At 60.6% G+C, this 17869-nt stretch overlaps 2 protein-coding genes across 2 annotated transcripts in view; both read left to right on the forward strand.

Annotated features, from left to right (window-relative positions):
- The window catches only part of CCDC127 (coiled-coil domain containing 127), a 417207-nt gene that overhangs the window by 106863 nt on the left and 292475 nt on the right, over positions 1-17869 (forward strand). The gene's annotated exons all lie outside the window — the stretch shown is intronic.
- SLC9A3 (solute carrier family 9 member A3) overlaps positions 16459-17869 on the forward strand; it is a 47189-nt gene continuing 45778 nt past the window's right edge. The window contains exon 1 of the mRNA XM_050795353.1: positions 16459-16796. Coding sequence (XP_050651310.1) covers positions 16586-16796 — 211 coding nt within the window. The 5' untranslated portion in view covers positions 16459-16585. The remainder of the gene's footprint in view (positions 16797-17869) is intronic.

Genomic DNA, 17869 nt, shown 5'->3' on the forward strand with positions numbered 1-17869 from the left:
TTACCATTCTTGGGACAGCAGCATCCGGCCCCTCGAGCGGTGGCACCTTGGCTTCTGCTCAGCACTCCGCCTGTTCCCCTCCACGAGGCGGCTTGAGCACACTTGCTGGACCCACCTGGCCCTGCCGCCCAGCCCAGGCCCCGGCCGCCGTGGTGCTGAGACCCTCCCCAGCCCCCTGCAGCAGGCTCCTCCCCTGGACCTTCCTCCACAGGGGACCCCAGACACACCAGGACCCTCAGCTGACACCTTTCTGTGTCCTCCCCAGGTCCCTGCACCCCGCACACCCGCCTGCTCCTCGCATGCCAGGGCCTCGGCCTGTCCCTCTGCCCTGATGGCTTTTCTGTCACCACCTAGGCACGTTCAGCCATCCTCCACTGAGCACTCAGAACACCAGACCCTCCCTCTCGCTGTCCCGTGCCTCTGCCTCCCGCTGCCAAAGCTTCCCCATTGCACCTGAGCTCCTCGCACTGGCTCTGCCACACGGAGCAGTCCTCGTCCCTGCAGCAAGCAGCGTCACCAAAGCCCTTCTCTTGACACAGATGCTCCTTCTGGGGTCCAGGAGATTTGGCCTGAGGAGCTGGGATGTCACTCGTGGGGTCTGTGGGATGCTCTGACCTGAGGTCTCCCAGACCCTCCCTGAGAGGATGACCCAGACCCCAGCCCCGAGGTCGAGGCCTGGTGCAGCTCAAGGCTCAGTGGGTCCCAGGCGGGAGCCACACCCCCAAGCCCTGTGCACCCAACCCTGGGAAGTGCCCTCGGCAGAAGGAAGGACCCACAGGGTTGGAGCCAGGCCACCCATGGAGGCTGTGCTCCCAGGGGACACACTGGGGGCACTGAGGGCTGTCAAGGCAGGGCCTAGGCATGACCTTGGTGACATAAAGCACCTGGGGAGATGCAGTGGGAACGCCATGTGGTGGGCACGCCAGCTTTTCAGAGATGCGGTGGGCACGCCGGCTTTTCAGGGGCTTTTCAGAGGGAGTGGAGGAGGGGACCAAACCCTTCCTGACTCCTCAACACCCCCCTGCTGCACCAGGAGGTTGTGCAGAAGAGCTGGCATGTCCTGCAGAGCCTGCGGGTCACCGAATGTTGAGAGGAGCGGGATGCTTCCCTCCTGGCTGTGTCCGTCCAAGGCCAAGCATGGTCCAAGCTCCTGTGACGCCCTGCACTGCACATTAGGACCCCTCAGTTGCACACATTGTTGCTTTTATTATTATTATTGGGGATGAAATCATAGCACTTCTGGGATGGCTTCAAAGCCATCTTGGAGAGAAGGATGGGGCAGCAGGCCCAGGAGGGAGATGGGCATTAGGACAGAGGGTGCCTGAAGTGGGTGCAGCCTGGGAGGCTTCTCGGAGGAGGTGGCTCCGAGCTGATATCCCTGAGTCAGGGAGGACCCAAGGCCTGAGAGACCATGACCAGAAAGTCAGGAGAACCAAGGCTACCCCGCTCCAGGGTGAAGGGCTGGGAAGGAGGCAGAGGGTGAGAGCCACGGGCCCAGAATCCAGAGAGGCCGTCCCAGCTCCAGCCCTGCCATGAGGCGGCACGGAGGCCTCGGTGACCCTGGCAGAGCCATGTCGTGGGGACAGATCAGTGAGAAGACGGGAGGCGTGGGCATCCAGGCTGGACCTCTCTGGGTGGAGGGAGGAGGGGCGCAGGGGAGGGGCGCAGAGCAGAGGCTGAGGCCGTGGAGATGGGAGGGAGGATGGGGCTTGGTGTGGAGATCACGAGCGGATTTAGGGGAGGGGAGTGCCCCTGTGCTCTCAGAGTGGGCGCTGAGAGGGCATCCGGGCAGCTTCCCAGAGCAGGCGAGGGGCCCAGAGGGGGAGCCTGGCCCGTCAGGGAGGCGGGGGCTCTGCAGAGGCAGCTGCCGACACAGCCAGGACAGCCCCCTTGAATGGAGGCCTCTGGGTGGCTGTTGGCAGTGCGTGGTGCCCAGCACCATAAATGTCTACATAAACATTAATTAGCACCAGTTAATGAATAATTTCACACCCCACAGTGTCGCCCAGTGCAGAGCTGTTGCTTGATAAGGATTTAATGAGAAGGACAGGAAAGCACTGATTGATAAGAGCCTTTCCTTTTGTGATCAATGCCGACATCACGGGTGGGGAGGGGCTGGGGGGGCACAGCAGACACACCTCGGCCGCACACCCAGGACCCGCTGCAGGGAGCCCCGGTGTCCAGGCCCTGGTGCAGCCCTGATGCCTGCACCCACCCCATTTGGGAAGGGGCTTTTGTGGCCACTTCAGTGACAGCTCTGCTGGGGATCACATTACTATTGATGTTTTGTGCAGACTCCAGCCATGGGGGGCTCATCCACACAGCGACCTCAAGGACAGCACCCCGACATGGTAGCTTTTCTTTCTTGGCTTACAGACAGCACTGGGAGGCAAGGTCAGGGAGTCAGGGATAGGCAAAGTAAGGCAGTTCCTTCCTGCAGGCCCGTCACTGTAGCCGGAGAGGGCAGAGGTGTCATCACTGGGCTCACCTCCCAGCTCATCTGAGAGGCCAGGTGCGGCTATCCACGCATGGTCAGCAGGCTGGCAGGGGCACCAGTGGTGCGAGTCTGCCTTCCAGGGTGCAGAGGATTTCATTTCCAGAAAAGCAGCCAGCCGGAGAGCCCCTCTTCCCAGCCGGGCCCTCCGGGCTTTGGTCCCCCATCCATGCAGTGACTGCTCCAAAGCCAGGAGTCTTGGGCTGCAGTTGCCGAGGTGGCAGACAGAGCCCGGAGGCCAGCTCTTCTGTGCACAGCCCCTCCCAGGCGAGCTGATGCAGGAAGGAGAGGGAAAGCTTTGCGTGGGCACAGCGCTTGTCCCAGCGAGCCCATGGGACAGGTGCCAGGTTCCCAGCCGAGGTCCCTGCTCTAGAGCTGCAGACACACAGAGCTGGTGTCTCTTCCGAGGACACACACATGCACGCACGCACACGTATGCACACACGCACACACGCACGTGCACACACACGCACGTGCACACACACATACGCGTACATGCACACACACACGGGCATGCACATCACACGCTCATGCATGTGCATGCACATGCACACACATCCACATACACACATGCACACATATGCACTGCACACATGCGCACACATGCACACGTGCACGCACTCGCGCGCACACACACACACATGCACACGCACACGCATGCACACATGCCAACATGCTTTATTTCAATCACCTGGTCCCACCGAGGACACCTGACTCCCGGCCTGTCTTCTGTGTCTCCTGAGCTCCAGGCTGGCTGGGAGACGCATGTAGGGCTGGGCTCAGGAGGCACAAGTGCAGGCCAGATGCTGGTCCTGTGCCGGCCGCTTCCCCGACTCCGTCCAACTGACTGCAGCCAGGCCTGTGCCAGCAGGGTCTCAGGAAGACCCTGGAGCAAACACACAAGTGCCCGTGCCCCTCTTGCCAGCCCGAAGCACGCCGTTACACAGACACACGCTGGGGCAGGTGTGGCATGAAGGAAATGGCAACTGTGCTCCTCAGCAAGTGTTTAAACAGTCCCTTGGCCAGCCTGGTGCTGCAGCCAAGTCAGGGACGCCATCTCCCAGAGGCACGGCTATTCATTCGAGTCGTCAGACTTGGCGACGTTCTCCCTGAGAGACCCCTAGGCGGCTGAGGCGGCATCGTCAGGCAGGCACAGGTGATGGGACAGAGTTGAGCGTCCCCAGCCGCTGTCCTCTGTGCATCTACTGAAATCCCCAAGACTGCTGCCCAAGGCCAGTGGGGTTCCAGGGTCCCCCATCCCGACAGCCGCCCGCCCACCTGGCCATCCAGGTGCCCTTTCAGCCCTGCTTCTGCCGTCGGTGACTCTGGGCTTTGGAGGAGAATCTGGGGACTTCCCTGCGAAGGGGGTGAGACCCGCAGGCGCCGCACGCCAAAAACCTGGAAACCTGGCTGATGGTGTGCTGGCCACTAGTGGAATGCCTGTGACCCAGGACCATGGGTAAATCAGTGAACTAATACACTGTTAGCATCCGTGACCTTATTCTCCAAAATCACCAGCCTCCCACTGGCCCACCAACCAACCCCGAGCTCGCGGGCTGAGCGGATTCCTTCCGGCTCAGCTCTGTGCTGGCCCCACGCCTGGGCAGCGGTTCAACTGTGACCATCACAGCCTTCCATCCACGCAGAGCTGCATTCTCCTGTGCAGGGCAGCTGTGCCCACATTTGCACTCACTGGCCTTGGGCCCCGGACCTCCCTGGGAGTGGTGGGCTGGCGCAGTGTGACCCCCACCTGACAGACGGGGACGCTGGGCACAGAGAGACCAAGTGACTCCCCAGAGGCAGCACAGCCAACCAGTGTGGGGATGGGACTCCCGCAGGCCCTCGGGCCAATGCAGGTACGGCTGCCACTCAGTGAGAACGTCCACAGCGAGGCTGGCAGAGCGGGGCCTGGCAGGGAGCAGGGCCTGGCTCTGCGACCGCGTGACCCGTGGCAGGCCACTGAAGCCTTCCACTTCCTTGCTTTAAAATGGGATTAGGAGTGAAGGTGAATGCCAGGCTAGCCGCACCAGGTTCCCACAGGTATCAGATAAAACCCAGGTGGGGACCCACAAGGGGCCAGAAGCCGTCAGCTGTTATTATTTTTCTGCGTGTATAATACCCAGTCTCTAAATAGGGAAGTTAGAGACAGAACAATGAGTGTATTCACAGTAGACAGGCATGGGGAACGGTCCATGGGCCTTGGTCCGGGAGCCCAGTGGTGGCCAGCACGGCTGGAGAACGGTGGGCAGCGCCGGACCCCACGCAACTTCTCAGCGGCTTTCCATAGACACAAGGCCGTGCTAGGGAAGGTGCCTCAGTCCCGCGGTGGGGTGGGCAGCGCCCTGCAGACGCTGTTGAGCGGGCTTTCGTCCAGGAGAGGTGAGCCGACGTAAGCAAAGCATCACCCACCTGTGCGGGGTCAGAGTCACAGAACCCCTAACGCAGACGCTCAGGGGTCAGAGTCACAGAACCCCTAACGCAGACGCTCAGGGAGAAAAGGCCTGGCTAGGAGGTGGCGAGCCAGTGGGTTCTCGGCTCATTAGGGCTGCGACAGAGGCAACTTTGTCTCTGCCGAGGGATCCCTCTGTGCAGGGAGCTGGGGACCCTGTGCACACATCCAAGGAAAACACCCTCATTGTCACAGACAAAACAACAGACACATCCCAGATTGATTTTTGAAAATATTATTCCCGAAATCTAAACATCCAGGGGGCGTTTCCTGGCAGCAAAGGCTGTTTGGGCCTCTGGATCTGTGGCTCCGGCGTCTGCCTGGGGCTTGGCTGAAGCCCTGTCAAGGAAGCACTTCTGAACCACGAGGAAAAACGTCCTGATTTGCATATTGTCTTCCACCCAAAGCTGTCACCTGTGTCCCTGGCTCACCTTGCCCAGGTGGGCTGCGGGTGGGGAGTGGCCACTAAACGGTGACTCAGAACACTCCAGCGTACTGATTCTTGCTCCGTATTACACCCCATAAACCTGGCGGCTTCCTTTTCTGGGAAGAAGAGTCAGGGTTCACGTCCACCACCAGACAAGTCTCCCTCACAGCCCGATTGACTCTAGGACAGCCTGTGCCTGGGGGAGTGTGTGGTGGGGCTACGGCTGCGTCCTGCAAGGTCTCCGTGGGGTGGGCAGAAGGGGGGGAGCACATGAGGGGGCTGCGGGCTCGGTCCTGTGGGGTGGGCGGTGGTGGGGCCCCAGCGATGGCATCCAGGACGGTGCAGTCTGGGAGGGGCAGCGGGACTTGGGAAGGGGGCCTTGGCTGCAGCCGCCCCCGGAGCACATTTCAGGCCCCACAGTCCACACCTCTCACACAAGTCCCCCATGCGAGGTGAGCGGGAAGCACAGGGCTCTGTGTGCACACGGCAGACCTGAGCATTGCTGGGTGCGGCCAGGGTCACGGAGCCCACAGGGGAGCACAGATGCCTTCGGGACCGAGCGCCGGCTGCAGGGTGTGTGCCAGCGGCCCACAGTGGTGTCCAACTGCAAAGAGACAGGAGGCCTCAGGCTCACTGGCCTCTGGGTTCTCCACAACGACCCCCAAGGGGGAGGCCTCTAGGTTCTCAACTGGGAGGAGGGGTCCTGCCCCTGGGGAGGCCGGGGCAAGGGTGAAGTGAGGGCCAGGGATAGGAGGTGGCTGAAACCAGCCCTCTGCTGGGGTCCAGCCTGGTGGTCCCGGCTGTCCACACAGCCTTGCCGGTGGCTGGTTCAGGGAGATGTGCCTTGAAGACAAGGGCCCCACCCCACTGCAGATCTCCAAGCCATCCTCAGGGCCTAGTTTACTCCCATCTGTGGCCTCCGTACACCTAAAATCCAACACACACCCCAAGAAGACAGGGGCCCTGCCAGGACTGGAGCCAGGGACAGCTGGGGGCCGGAAGTGAGCCTGTGGGGTCCTGCTAGCTACCAGGGGATGCGAAGGGGGCTGCACCACCCACAGCACTGCTGAGGAACGCCATTCCCTCAGCTCCACGCCCACCCCAGGCCCCCCTTCCTATGGGGGTGCTGACCGGAGTCTTCACTTCCACTCTGGGTTTTCTCGCAGGAGTCTGGACAAGCAGGTGACTGGGGCAGGTTGGGTCAACTCAGGATATCCTCGTGCATGAGCTACAGGGTCACAGGCCAGGGTCACAGGCCAGGCCTGAAGGGGACACCTGGCCCCACTCAGACAGGGAGGAGAGCACTGGTACCCAGCAGTGTCCCAGCAGCCAGCTTCCCTCTGCGCGTCGCCTCAGGCCTGCCCCGTCTGTGCCCAACTGCCTCTGCAGGGCCACAGGGCTGGGAGGTCACAGAGCAGTGGCCGGGACAGGCTGGATGGGGCCATGGTGCACCCGGCTGGGAGACAAATCCTGCCCGGGCTCTGGCAAGTCACCCCCCACCCTGTGCTGAGCCAGCCCCGCCTGCGGGAGGTTGAGGCGTGTGCTGGGGTCAGCACAGGTGTGGTGAGTTCCCACGCAGCTCCGTGGACAACTGCTCTTCCCGCTGCTGGCACTGGCAGAAGGGTTAGGCCAGAGACAGTGAAGGCCGTGGCTCAGCATCCGGTGCAGACACTGCGTGAAGTCGAGAGTGACCGGGTGGCGTCGGCCCTGCACCTCCCTGTGGACCTGCCGGTGGGGTCCAGGGACTGTAAAGGGAGAGGCTTCGGGACAGAAGGGAGCCTGGGGGGACCCTGAGTGCCAGGCCCTTGACTCTGAGCTCAGGGACACGGAGTCCTGCCCCAGCCGCTGTTCTGTGCCGACCCGGTCTGGCATGAGCGGTGTCCAGATCTGAAAGGCTAATGTGTGCAAATGAGTGCTGCGCTCTGCCTAGGAATTCCGCGTCCCCCGGCTGCAGGCAGTCCTCTCTGTGGGAACTTTCCACTCAGGAGCAGTGCACTTGGGCATCCAGCGCCGTCTCCAGGTTTAGGCAACACCTTTTCCTTCGAGGTGGTCAGAGCCGGGAGGGGGCTTGGGCCTGGTGACCCTGAGGAGGTCAGAACCCCCTGGCCACAAGGCCACTGACCCCGGGCACTTGGTTCACTGTTTATGCGTTGGTGAAGGGGTGGCCACAGGGGCCTTGGTGCTGAGACTCGGGTCAGAGATTCTGCCCGTGAACGACCTTGGTCCCCAGCCCAGCAGTATGAACAGAACCCCCGGCAGGGCCATGCAGCCTCCCCAGACAGGGAGAGCCCTACACAGGCCAAGACGGCTGTGACAAGCCAGCCCTTCCCCTACCCGACGGCTCTGGGCCTCGAGGGTGACCGGGGCCAATTCTGGCTGCTCCGAGCCCTGCCAGTCTAGGCGGCTCCACTTTCAAAGCAAAACCAATGGAGGTTCCACGGTCGTGAGAGGAGCTAAGCCCCCCACACATCCTGAGGCAGCAACCAGCCCTCCTCCTGCCGCCACAGGTGCCCACCTCTCAGGCCCTTCGAGGCTGTGTCAGGAGGGGGCCAGGCTGTGACCCACCCAGCTGAAGGCATGGGCCTGCCCCTGCAGTGGGTCCCCAGTACCGCCAGGGCTCCACTTCACCCCGGGGCTCAGCGTGGCCCCCAATTCCCCAAACGTCTGGAGGGACAGCAAGCCCAGCCTTTGCTCACACTCAAGAATGTGGCTATAGCGGCAAATGCATGAGAACATGAATGACCAGTTTTCAGTGCACACCAGTAGGAGTTCTGAACTTATTCCCATGAACAAAGCTGCTGTTCTTTGGAGAAATCTCTTGGATTCTTTTGAGAAGAAATGCTGTTGGTAGAGACTGTGCCAACAGAGCTGTGTTCGCCCCCACAGATGGGGGCAAATTCGCCAACCCCCGAGCCCTTTGCTCAGCCCATGAATGGGGGTATCCGGGAGCAGGATGCACTTTGAGCGGTGCCAGGAGGGGCCCTGGCTCTGAACCTGAGAGCCTCCCTAAGTCCTCTAGCATCAGCCCAGACAAAGCCCAGCTCAGCAGCCCATTGTCACGGCTTTCAGGCCGTGTATGCTCTGAGCCTGGCCTGATACCACGTAACTCCAGGCAAGGTGGGGCTCCTGGCCGGTTGAGATGGTGACTGTTTTCAGGCCCAAGGGGACCTGACCCCAGTCTGGCAGCCTGAGCCATTCCACAGCTCCAGAGGCTTCTCCTCGGGCTGCCCTGTGAGCTGAGTGTCCTCTCCATCCAGGAGGTCTGAGGTGCAAGGGCTGAGCGGTCACTGCCTGACACAGGTCACTCAGGCCACTCTGACAGTTTCAGGGATGCGCTGAGGTACATGGCATGGGTGAGGCCCCTGGTCCAGCTCAGAGCCACTCACAGAGTGTGCCAAAGCCACATGGGGAAACTGAGGCCCTGGTCCAGCTCAGAGCCACTCACATGTGCCACAACCACATGGGGAAACTGAGGCCCTGGTCCAGCTCAGAGCTGTTCACAGCGTGTGCCACCATAGCCACATGGGGAAACTGAGGCCCGTCAATGTCCAAGAGATCTTGCCCAAGGCTGGTGGGAACCTGGGCCTAGCCAGCTCCAGAATTTTCTTCTTCTCCCCATAGCAGGCATCTGACCAGAAATATCAGGGATCTCCCGGCCTGTCTGGGTCAAAGCCGAAGCCACAGGATGGGGCAGAGTGGAGAGCTGAGCGCTCCTGGGAAGGGATGGATCTGGGATCCAGTGTGAGCTAAGATTGACTGAACAGCTGCCTGAGAGAGCAATTCTCTCCATCTCCAGCTGTTTCTATGGAGGCAGAGTGAAAGGGCTGTGGGGCAGGCACAGAGGTGACCCCAACCAGAGCCACCTCCACTGGCCAGTGGGAATGCCCACCGGTGAACAGCGGCAAGAGTGATGGTGCCTGCCCGCCACACACCCAGTGCACACACGTGTCGACTACCTAGAGCATGCCCAGCCCTGTGACCAAGGGACTTACCACCCTCGCTCTGTGGGGGGTGCTCCAAGGCACGGTAAGACTGGTCCATGCCGAGTGAGGGCAGTGCGAGCTCAGCCAGCCACCTGCTCCAGGTCTCAGCTCCTGCAGCTCCACCTGACTTCCGGGTGTTTCTAGGGGTCTGAGGACCGGGGGTGGGCCTGAGGCCCCTCACCAGCACCAGCCTCAGGCTAGTGGCGAGGGCTGTTGCTGTGTCTCCAGGCAGTGAACGAGGGTCCCTGGAGGGGAGGAGAGGGAGGCCAAGGGCACATCTCCTGGAGGAGGGGCAAACGCACACTGGGGGCAGATGCCAGGCCGAGCCAGGCAGGCCAGGCCGTGTCTGCTGGGGACACACGCTGGAGCCCCAGGGGGCCGGGGCCTCAGAGGAAGCCGGAGGAGACCTGGATGATTACTCAAGTGTGAGAGACTCAAGGACACCCACTGCAGCCAAATTCTGTGTGAACAATGACTTGGAACGCAGCCCTGCAGAGGTGAGCCGGCCTGGGTGGTGGGATGTGGCATCCAGTCCGGCCGCATCTCTCCTTCCTGATGACTCCACGCTCACGGATTGCCTGCGCAGCTCCTCTGACATCCATCCCCCTCGAGGGTCTGCTTCCCGTGCACTGCCTGCATTCAGAGGGTATGTCTGTGCCTCATGCAGTAATGAACACGGCTCAAGCAAATATTTGCTGAAGGGACGCAAATGATAAAGACGACGTGGGGAATGAACCGAGTCCGAGAGGCAGAAGAAAACTCATCCAAGGACACAGAGCAGAGCAAGCTCGTTTTCCTCTGAGCAGGTCTGAAGCAGTGACGGGGCGCACAGGCCACATCCCTGAGCATGGCGGGCACGGGGGCAATGAGAGGGAGAAACCCTGCTGCCCATACAGGCGGGCCAGCTGCAGCGTGAGGATGCTGGGGGGCTGCCATCAGCCGTCTGTCTGGATGATACTAACTAAGAAAAGGCATTGGAAGATAAAGATTTTCAGACTCAACGGGAACAAACCGGCACACCTAGAACGCCGTGTCCCTGCATCCTACAAGTCCCGTTAAGTCTGAGCAGAGCACAAAACACAGAACTGCATCAAAGGCTGAGGCAGATTCACCCACACAGACCAGGTTCCCCCCACAAAGCACCTTTCACCAAACGCAAGAGGACTGAGGGCCAGATTCCTTCTGCAAAGCGCCTTTCATCAAACATAAGCAGACTGAGGTCCCACGGCCTGTGTTCTCTGGGCTGAGTGGAATTACAGTTGATTCAGTAACAGAAAGATAAGAGGAGAATCTCCAAATGTCTAGAAATTAAGCAATTGTGGATTAAGCAACACACTTCTAAATAGCCCATATGTCAAAGAAGAAGCCACGGTAGAAATCAGAAAATGTCTTGAGCTCAATGAGGAACACACAGCATATGAAAGCCTCCAGGATATGCAAAACTAGTCACCAAGGAGAAATCCACAGCTTATTGAAAAAGTTACACATTTAAAAAGGGGAAATTCTGAAACCAGTGACCTATGCTTTCAGTTCAAGAAACTAGAAAAAGGACATCACATAAAGGCAAACAAAGTAGAAGGAAGGAAGCAATAGTAAAATGTATGAAAGAGAAGAAAGACATAAATTAGAGAGAATCAACAAGACCAAAATCTGGTTCTGTGAAAAGACGAATAAAGTTGATAAACCTCCTAGCAATGTTGATCATTAAAAAAGAGAAGACAAAAATTATCACCAGGAGGCACAAAAGGGAGACATCACTGTAGAGTCTTATGGACATAGGGGAGGTGACAATCACATTACGTGCTTTACGTCAATAAACATGAATTTTTGATGCAATGAACACATTTCTTGAAAAGCACACTTTATCAAAATGAACACAAAAAGTCAAAAAAATACGATTTATCAAAATGGACACAAAAAGTCCAAACCACCTAATATTTATTAACTAAATCCATCATTTAAAACCTTTTCACAAAGAAAGCTCATGTCCATTTGGTTTCACTGTTGAATTATCCTACAAATTTCTGCCACACTCCTTGCTAGATTATTTTTCCTAGGTATTTCATATTTTTGATGCTGCATGAATAGTACTATTAAATGTTTCCATTTTCTAAAAAGTGTGTTGTTCGTGCATAGAAATCCAATTAATGGTGGAATATTGGCTTTGTAGCCGGCAGCCTTGCTGAGCTAACTCTTGCCAGTTCTGAGAGTGTGCGAGGAGCGGCCTCTGAGCTGCCCACAGGCAGGTGCTTGCTTTCATTCTAAAGATGAGGCTGAGGGTGGGGGCGGGCGGCGGAGGTTCCTGCCTCAGAGGAGCCTTCCCGAGTGCCAGCACCTGCTCCAAAGATGAGGCTGAGGGTGGGGGCAGGTGGCCAACGTTCCTGCCTCAGAGGAGCCTTCCTGAGTGCCAGCACCTGCCGGCCTTACAGATGTTACCTATCAGCTTAAAGGAATCTGCTTTTACTCTTTGTTTGCCAAGCGTTTCCCCTGCCGAGTTGCTGGGGCCACAGGTGAGCGCCATCACCCGGCTATTGTTTTTTATTATGCTTTTTAGAGACAGGGTCTCACTATGTGGCCTAGGCTGGTCTCGAACTCTCGGCCTCAAGTGATCCTTCCGCCTTGGTCTCCCAGAGAGCTGGGCTGGTCTCTGCACATGGCTGGATTCGGTTTTCTGTTTCCCGTTGTGTTGGGCGATGGGGTGGGCGGATTTGCCCTGGGCGGCGCGGTCCCTCCGGGTCTGTTGGTGCCTGGATCCCGGAGCCCCGGGCCGGGGGAGGCCGCCCGCTTCGCCCATGACCGCCAGGTCCGCAGCACCTTTCGTGGCGGGAGACGTGGCGAGGCGACGGGTGGGGAGGGGCGAAGAGACGGGAGGTCTCAACCTAGGGGCGCGGGGGAGCCGGGCGCGGTGCCGGGCGGGGGCCGGGAGAGGGGCGTCCACGGGGGAGGGGGTCGCCTCTCCGCGGACCGCGAAGACACCGCAGCAGAGGCGCCCGGGGCGGGGGGACAGGAGCGGAGAGGGTTTGTGCGCTCAGCGGGACGGATGCGGATGCGGATGCGGATGCGGAGACGGGCGCTCAGTGGCGTGGCCTGCCGGGCTGTCCCCGAGGGCGGAGGGGAGGACGCGCAACCCCGACAGGCACCGACGGGGCTCCGGGCGACGGGGGTCGGGCCGGCGGGGGCCGCGCTCAGGGACGGTGCCGGGAGGGAGCGCACGACCCCCCGCAGCCGGCCGAGCCCTGCCAGGTCCCCAGCGCGATCGCCCTGGGGTGGACCGTGGGGCACAGAGACACTCCTGGGGCGCCGCCCCCAGCCCCTCGCCCCTCCCTGCGCAGCCCACAGGCCCTGAGCTCCCCACCCAGCGCCGGGGCCCCTGAACTCCCCAATCAACCCACGGGCGGAGCTGCCGCTTCAGACGCAGGCCCTGAGCTACCCCGGCAGAGGTCTCACAGTGGGGGTCTGACTCCAACCCGGGCCGGTGCCCTCAGGAAGCTGGGAAAGGTGAGTTTCCGTGGGTGAGGAGACCCCAGGCCCAACCCGGGCAGGACGGACCAGAGCCCTGGGCTTCAAGTCTTGCAGGGCCTCCAGCTCCAGGCTGGTCAAGAGTGTGTCCATCTCCGAAGAAGAGGAAAGGTCCCACCTGAGGCCTCAGAGGCACCCGGGAAACGGAAGGGCTGAGCTCAAATCTGCTTTTGAGAAAGACATTTGTATCCCACGGATCCAACAACCAATAAGTGTGGCATTGAGGGGAGGTGGCATGGTGGGGGTCTCCTTCCTGGAAGAGCATCCCCCAGACGGGCCTCCTGCCTGAAGCTGAGATGTGCCTGGCTCACAGCAGGTGTGGAAGAAGGGAAGTCCAGCAGGTGCAGCTCCCAGTGGAATAAAACATTCCTTAAGAAGACTGGGCACCTGACAAGTCTGGGTCGAAAATAAACTTGGAGTGGGCGGTGATGCCCATCTCCTGCCTGGCTTCAGGCATTGGAAGTTACTTAAAAAAACTTTCTTCTCTTGAGTATTGTTAACGACAGGATGAATGGATGCGCCTCTTTATCCACAAGACACTTTCACAAGCCATACGGTGAAATTCATGGCAGGAAATTAATGTGACGGACTAGGTGTATTCAGTTTTATTAATCCTGAAGCTCAGATGCTGTGGCAGCTAGGTATAAGATTACAGTTATTTTTGGACTGGCTTTTCATTATTTCCACATTTTAAAATACATTTTACAGCCACAGCCCTTTCCCATACCCCCATACCTACAGAGGGTCCTGGGACCACAAGGGTTCCTGGCCACGGTGGAAGGATCCAGAATGCTGTGCGTGCCTGCCTGAGGCAGGAGGTGGTAGGGCAGTTACCAGATCATCACCACCCACAGGACAGGAATGTCTTTAGGACACTTCCCAAGACCCCCCTCTCACACACACACACGTCTCTGGGTCTGTTTGGCCATGAGGATGTGCAGGTTGTACACTGTGCAATTCCAAGGGGCATGGTTCATACAGTCCACCTGATATGGATGGTGGCCCTGCAGTGGTGGGGTGCCACAGCCCTGTCTAAAACCACAACCCAGTTAGAGGGCGGGGTTCGTGGCCCCAGTCTGCGGGTAGAAGAGTGGATGTCCACACCCTGTATAATCCCCTAGACTGGCTTCTGCATGAGGCTGGCATCCTCACAGCCATGCCCATCGCAGGCTGGGGCAGCGCCCGTCTGCCCAGAGCCCTCCAGCAACTGTGGAATGCAGTTGCATTTCATCCTCCAAATGCTCACAGATTGAGATGCTGCCAAAAAGCCACACTTCTCACCTGTGCAGGGACTTGTGGGCAGTGGGGTGTGCCCTGCTCTGGCCATGCCACTTCAGGGGCTCATTGCCTTTCTGTTCTCCATCAGGCAGCCCTTCCTGCTGTGGGGGGCAGTGGTGGTATGGGCAGCACACCACCTGAGCCAGCGCCTGGCACTGGTGTCCATTCTGGATTTGTACGTCCAGGCAGTGACTGCTGCTCTGCCCTTTGAACAGCTTTGTGGAGAAAGGTTGTTGGCTCTTAGGACAGGCTGGTTGGGGGGTGGGGTGGCCAGAGGGCCAGCGGGCATCATGGCACACACTGGTCCGGTGGGAGTTTGGCCTTCCTGTGGAATGCAAGGGCAACATCTTCAGAGAGGATGTCTTTCCTAAAGGCTCCACCCGGGAACCATGACTGGAGGGAATCCTGTTCTTGTCCTGCTGGCTTTTTCTCTGGGACAAGAGGCTGATAGTGGAGTGGGGGACAGAGGCAGGTGGGGCAAGGACACAGGCCAAGAGTGACTCCGATGCACCCACCTCATAAGACCATCCTAGTGGCCAGTCACACACTTCCAGTCCCCCAGTGCTTTGTCACACACTTCCAGTCCCCCAGTGCTTTGTCACACACTTCCACTCCCCCAGTGCTTTGTCACACACTTCCAGTCCCCCAGTGCCTTGTCCAGACCCTACGGCGGCCCAGCCCAGGACTACCCTCCCTCCATGCCACTCAGCGGCCGAGTCACCAGGTGAGCACCATCTGAAGGCAACTTGCCTGTGCTACACAGGCCACTTCCATCAGCATGAAACTGGGGCCCTCGCAGGATGAAGTCATCCAACTCAGCACTGTCCTCCTCAAGCCCCCGCAGCCCCCACAGACACTCAGATGTCAGAAGACACATCCATCCTCCATCCGCACCTACCTACCGCCCACCTGCCCTCCGTCCACCTATCATCCATCCACTCAGCCACTATCTTGCGAGTGCTATTGTGTGCCCAGCTCTCTTCTAAGCTCAGGGGATGCATGCGTGAGCCCCTTGCTCGTGGAGCAGACATTCCCAGGGTGAGGGCAGACAGCTCAAGGTCAAAGCCAGCAGCCCCCAGGGCTGAGAGGTGAGCTGAGCCCCGGCTGAGTAAGCAGGGGATGCGGGAACTCAGCAGCCACAGTTGTGAGCTGAGTGGGTGGGGGGTGGGACAAGAAGGTGGCATTGGAGCCAAACCCCTGGGGAGCCGAGGAAGGGAGCAGGCAAGAGCTGTCCAAGCAGAGGGAGCAGGGTGTGCAAAGGCCGATTGCTAGTGTGGGCTGTGGCGTGCATGGGGGTGGGTGTTAGGCAGTGGCTGGGGTCAGAGCTCCTGGGGGAAGTTGAGCCTTTCCTCTGAGAGGGAGGGTCCCAATAGGAGGGACTGAAGGGGCAGGCAAAGGGCCCAGCAGGAGGCTTTGCAAGTGGCTGCAGGCAGGCTCTGAGAAGCTGCTGGTTTTGTGCGAATTTTGAAGGTAGAGCACATATGCTAAGAGCTTGGAAACCCCTGGTGAGCGAAAGAAGTCCGCGTGCCTCCCAGGTCTGGGGCTGGAAGGCTGCAGGGTGGGCTTGGAGGAAAACGGGTGTGGTTTGCATAGTGGAGTCTGAGATGCTTAAGGGAGCCAGTGCTGCCAGAGTGGGCTGTGGGCAGAGGCCCCGCATCAGTGTGAAGCCCTGGGGGTATCGAAGTGTTTTGGGTGGAGGTCAGAAGGCAGGGGCCGGGGCGTGGAGGCCACAGAGCCTGGGGTGGGGGATGCGGCCGGCGAGGGGAGGGGCAGAGAGACTTCCCAGCGCACCACGCCAGGTCTGGGCGTCCCCGGTTTCTGGTAAGTGGCCGGTCCGGCTGCGGAATGCAGGTTCCTGCTGAAGACACAGCGAGACGTGAGGCCCGGGGGCCCCGTGCACCCTCGGGCCGCCCTGTGAGGTCTGCGCAGCCCCAGGGCCCGCGTTTATGAAGGATTGGGGCGAGCGCACCCGCAGCTGCCCGGGCACCCCACGAGCTGAGCGGACGCCGAGAGGCGCGGGGAACCGCCTGTCCCGCCGCCCCGCGCTGTGCTCCCCTCGCCCCCAGCCCCAGGGAGGCGGTCGCGCAGTCCCGGGCTCGCTCTTGCCGCGACCTCCCGGACCTCCAGGCCGCAGGCTCCGGGGAAGGGTGGGGACTGGGGAGCGCCGGGTGGGCGTGCGCGGGCGGGGCGGGCGTGCCGGGAGCTGCTGCGGTGTCCGCGCTCGCGAGTGCGCGGCGGGGGCGGGCAGGCTCCGCCCCGGGGCGGGAGGGGGCCGCGGGATTAAAGGCCACCCCGGCGGGCGGGGATCGGACTGTCGCAGGCACCGGCACCGGAGCGCGCCGGGTCTTCGCCGGGTCCCAGCCCCGCGCGACGGCCGAGCCCAGCCGGGACCCCCCGCGACATGCGCGTCCCAGCCCCGCACTAAGCAGGCGGCGATGTGGGGACTCGGGTCCCGGGGCCCCGGCCGGGGGCTGCTGCTGGCGCTGGCGCTGGGAGGGCTGGCGCGGGCCGGGGGCGTGGAGGTGGAGCCCGGCGACGCGCACGGCGAGAGCGGGGGCTTCCAGGTGGTCACCTTCAAGTGGGCCCACGTGCAGGATCCCTACGTCATCGCGCTCTGGATCCTCGTGGCCAGCGTGGCCAAGATCGGTAGGTGGCCCCGGGGTCTCCGGGTCTGCCCGCGGGGTCTGCGGCCGCCTCTGCCGGGTCTGGGGGCTTCGTTGTGGCCGCGCCCATCAGGTCGGAGCCGGGCGGCCGCGGCTCGGGAGAGTCTGGCTCTCCGGTCCAGCAGAGCGAGACTCGGGAGCGACTCTGGCCGCGCTAAGCCGCCCCTGCGGGTCCCGAGGGTCTCCCCTACCCGGCGGGGGCACAGCCTCGGAGCCCCTGGCTCGCGGCTCCCGGGTCCCTGTGGGGTCTCCGTCCGGCCTCCGCTCCGAGCCCCGCAGACTGTAGGCTGCTCGCGCCCGGGGAGTCCCTGGGGCCGGGTTTCCTTGGGGGTACTCAATCTTTTTAGAGAAACGTCCTTGGAGTGATGGCGCTTTTTCGTGCGTTACAAGGGCAGAAAGGAAAAGCGGTGCCACCCGCATGAAACCCAGCAGAATCCTCCCTACCGGCGCAGCGTTCCCATTGGCGGGCCTCCTTTTTTTTTTTTTTGGAAAATCCCGGTCGGTCAGATTTCTCTTCTCCTTAACTTGCGCCAATGAACCAGTAATGTGGGCACGGCAGGTAGCTCCTGGCAAGGTGACAGGAAGGTCAGCTTCCTGAGGAGCTCGTGGGGATCAAAGTTTCATGTGTTGGCCCACAGGGGAGGGTCTCTCCAGGGGTGGCGGAGAGGTGGTCACTTGTGTAGAGGGGGGATTAGGGGACACGAGTGGGGCCAGGAGAAGCAAGATCAGAGCAGCAGGCGCCGCCGCAGGTTTCCAGAGCGGCTTTGGACTGGGGCAGGGTGGGCAGGGGGCGGCGGTTTGGATGCTGGGGCCGAGGAGGGGCGCCCACGCAGGACAGGGGAAGGACAGGCTTCGGGGAGAACAGCTGAGAGAACCTTGGCCTTGGTGGAACCTGGTACGCCCAGCAGGCTTGATTGGAGAAGGTGCCTTTTCCTTCAGTGACGCCTGCCGCCTGCCCTATTTATGCCAGGGTCTCCCCTCCCCTCCAGGCCCCTTGAGTGTTTGCTTTCTGTCTCCTAAGTGCTCTTCTGAGCCCTCCCGCGCCCTCCCTTCTCT

This window comes from Macaca thibetana, chromosome 6 (assembly GCF_024542745.1).
Source record: "Macaca thibetana thibetana isolate TM-01 chromosome 6, ASM2454274v1, whole genome shotgun sequence".
NCBI lineage: Eukaryota > Metazoa > Chordata > Mammalia > Primates > Cercopithecidae > Macaca > Macaca thibetana.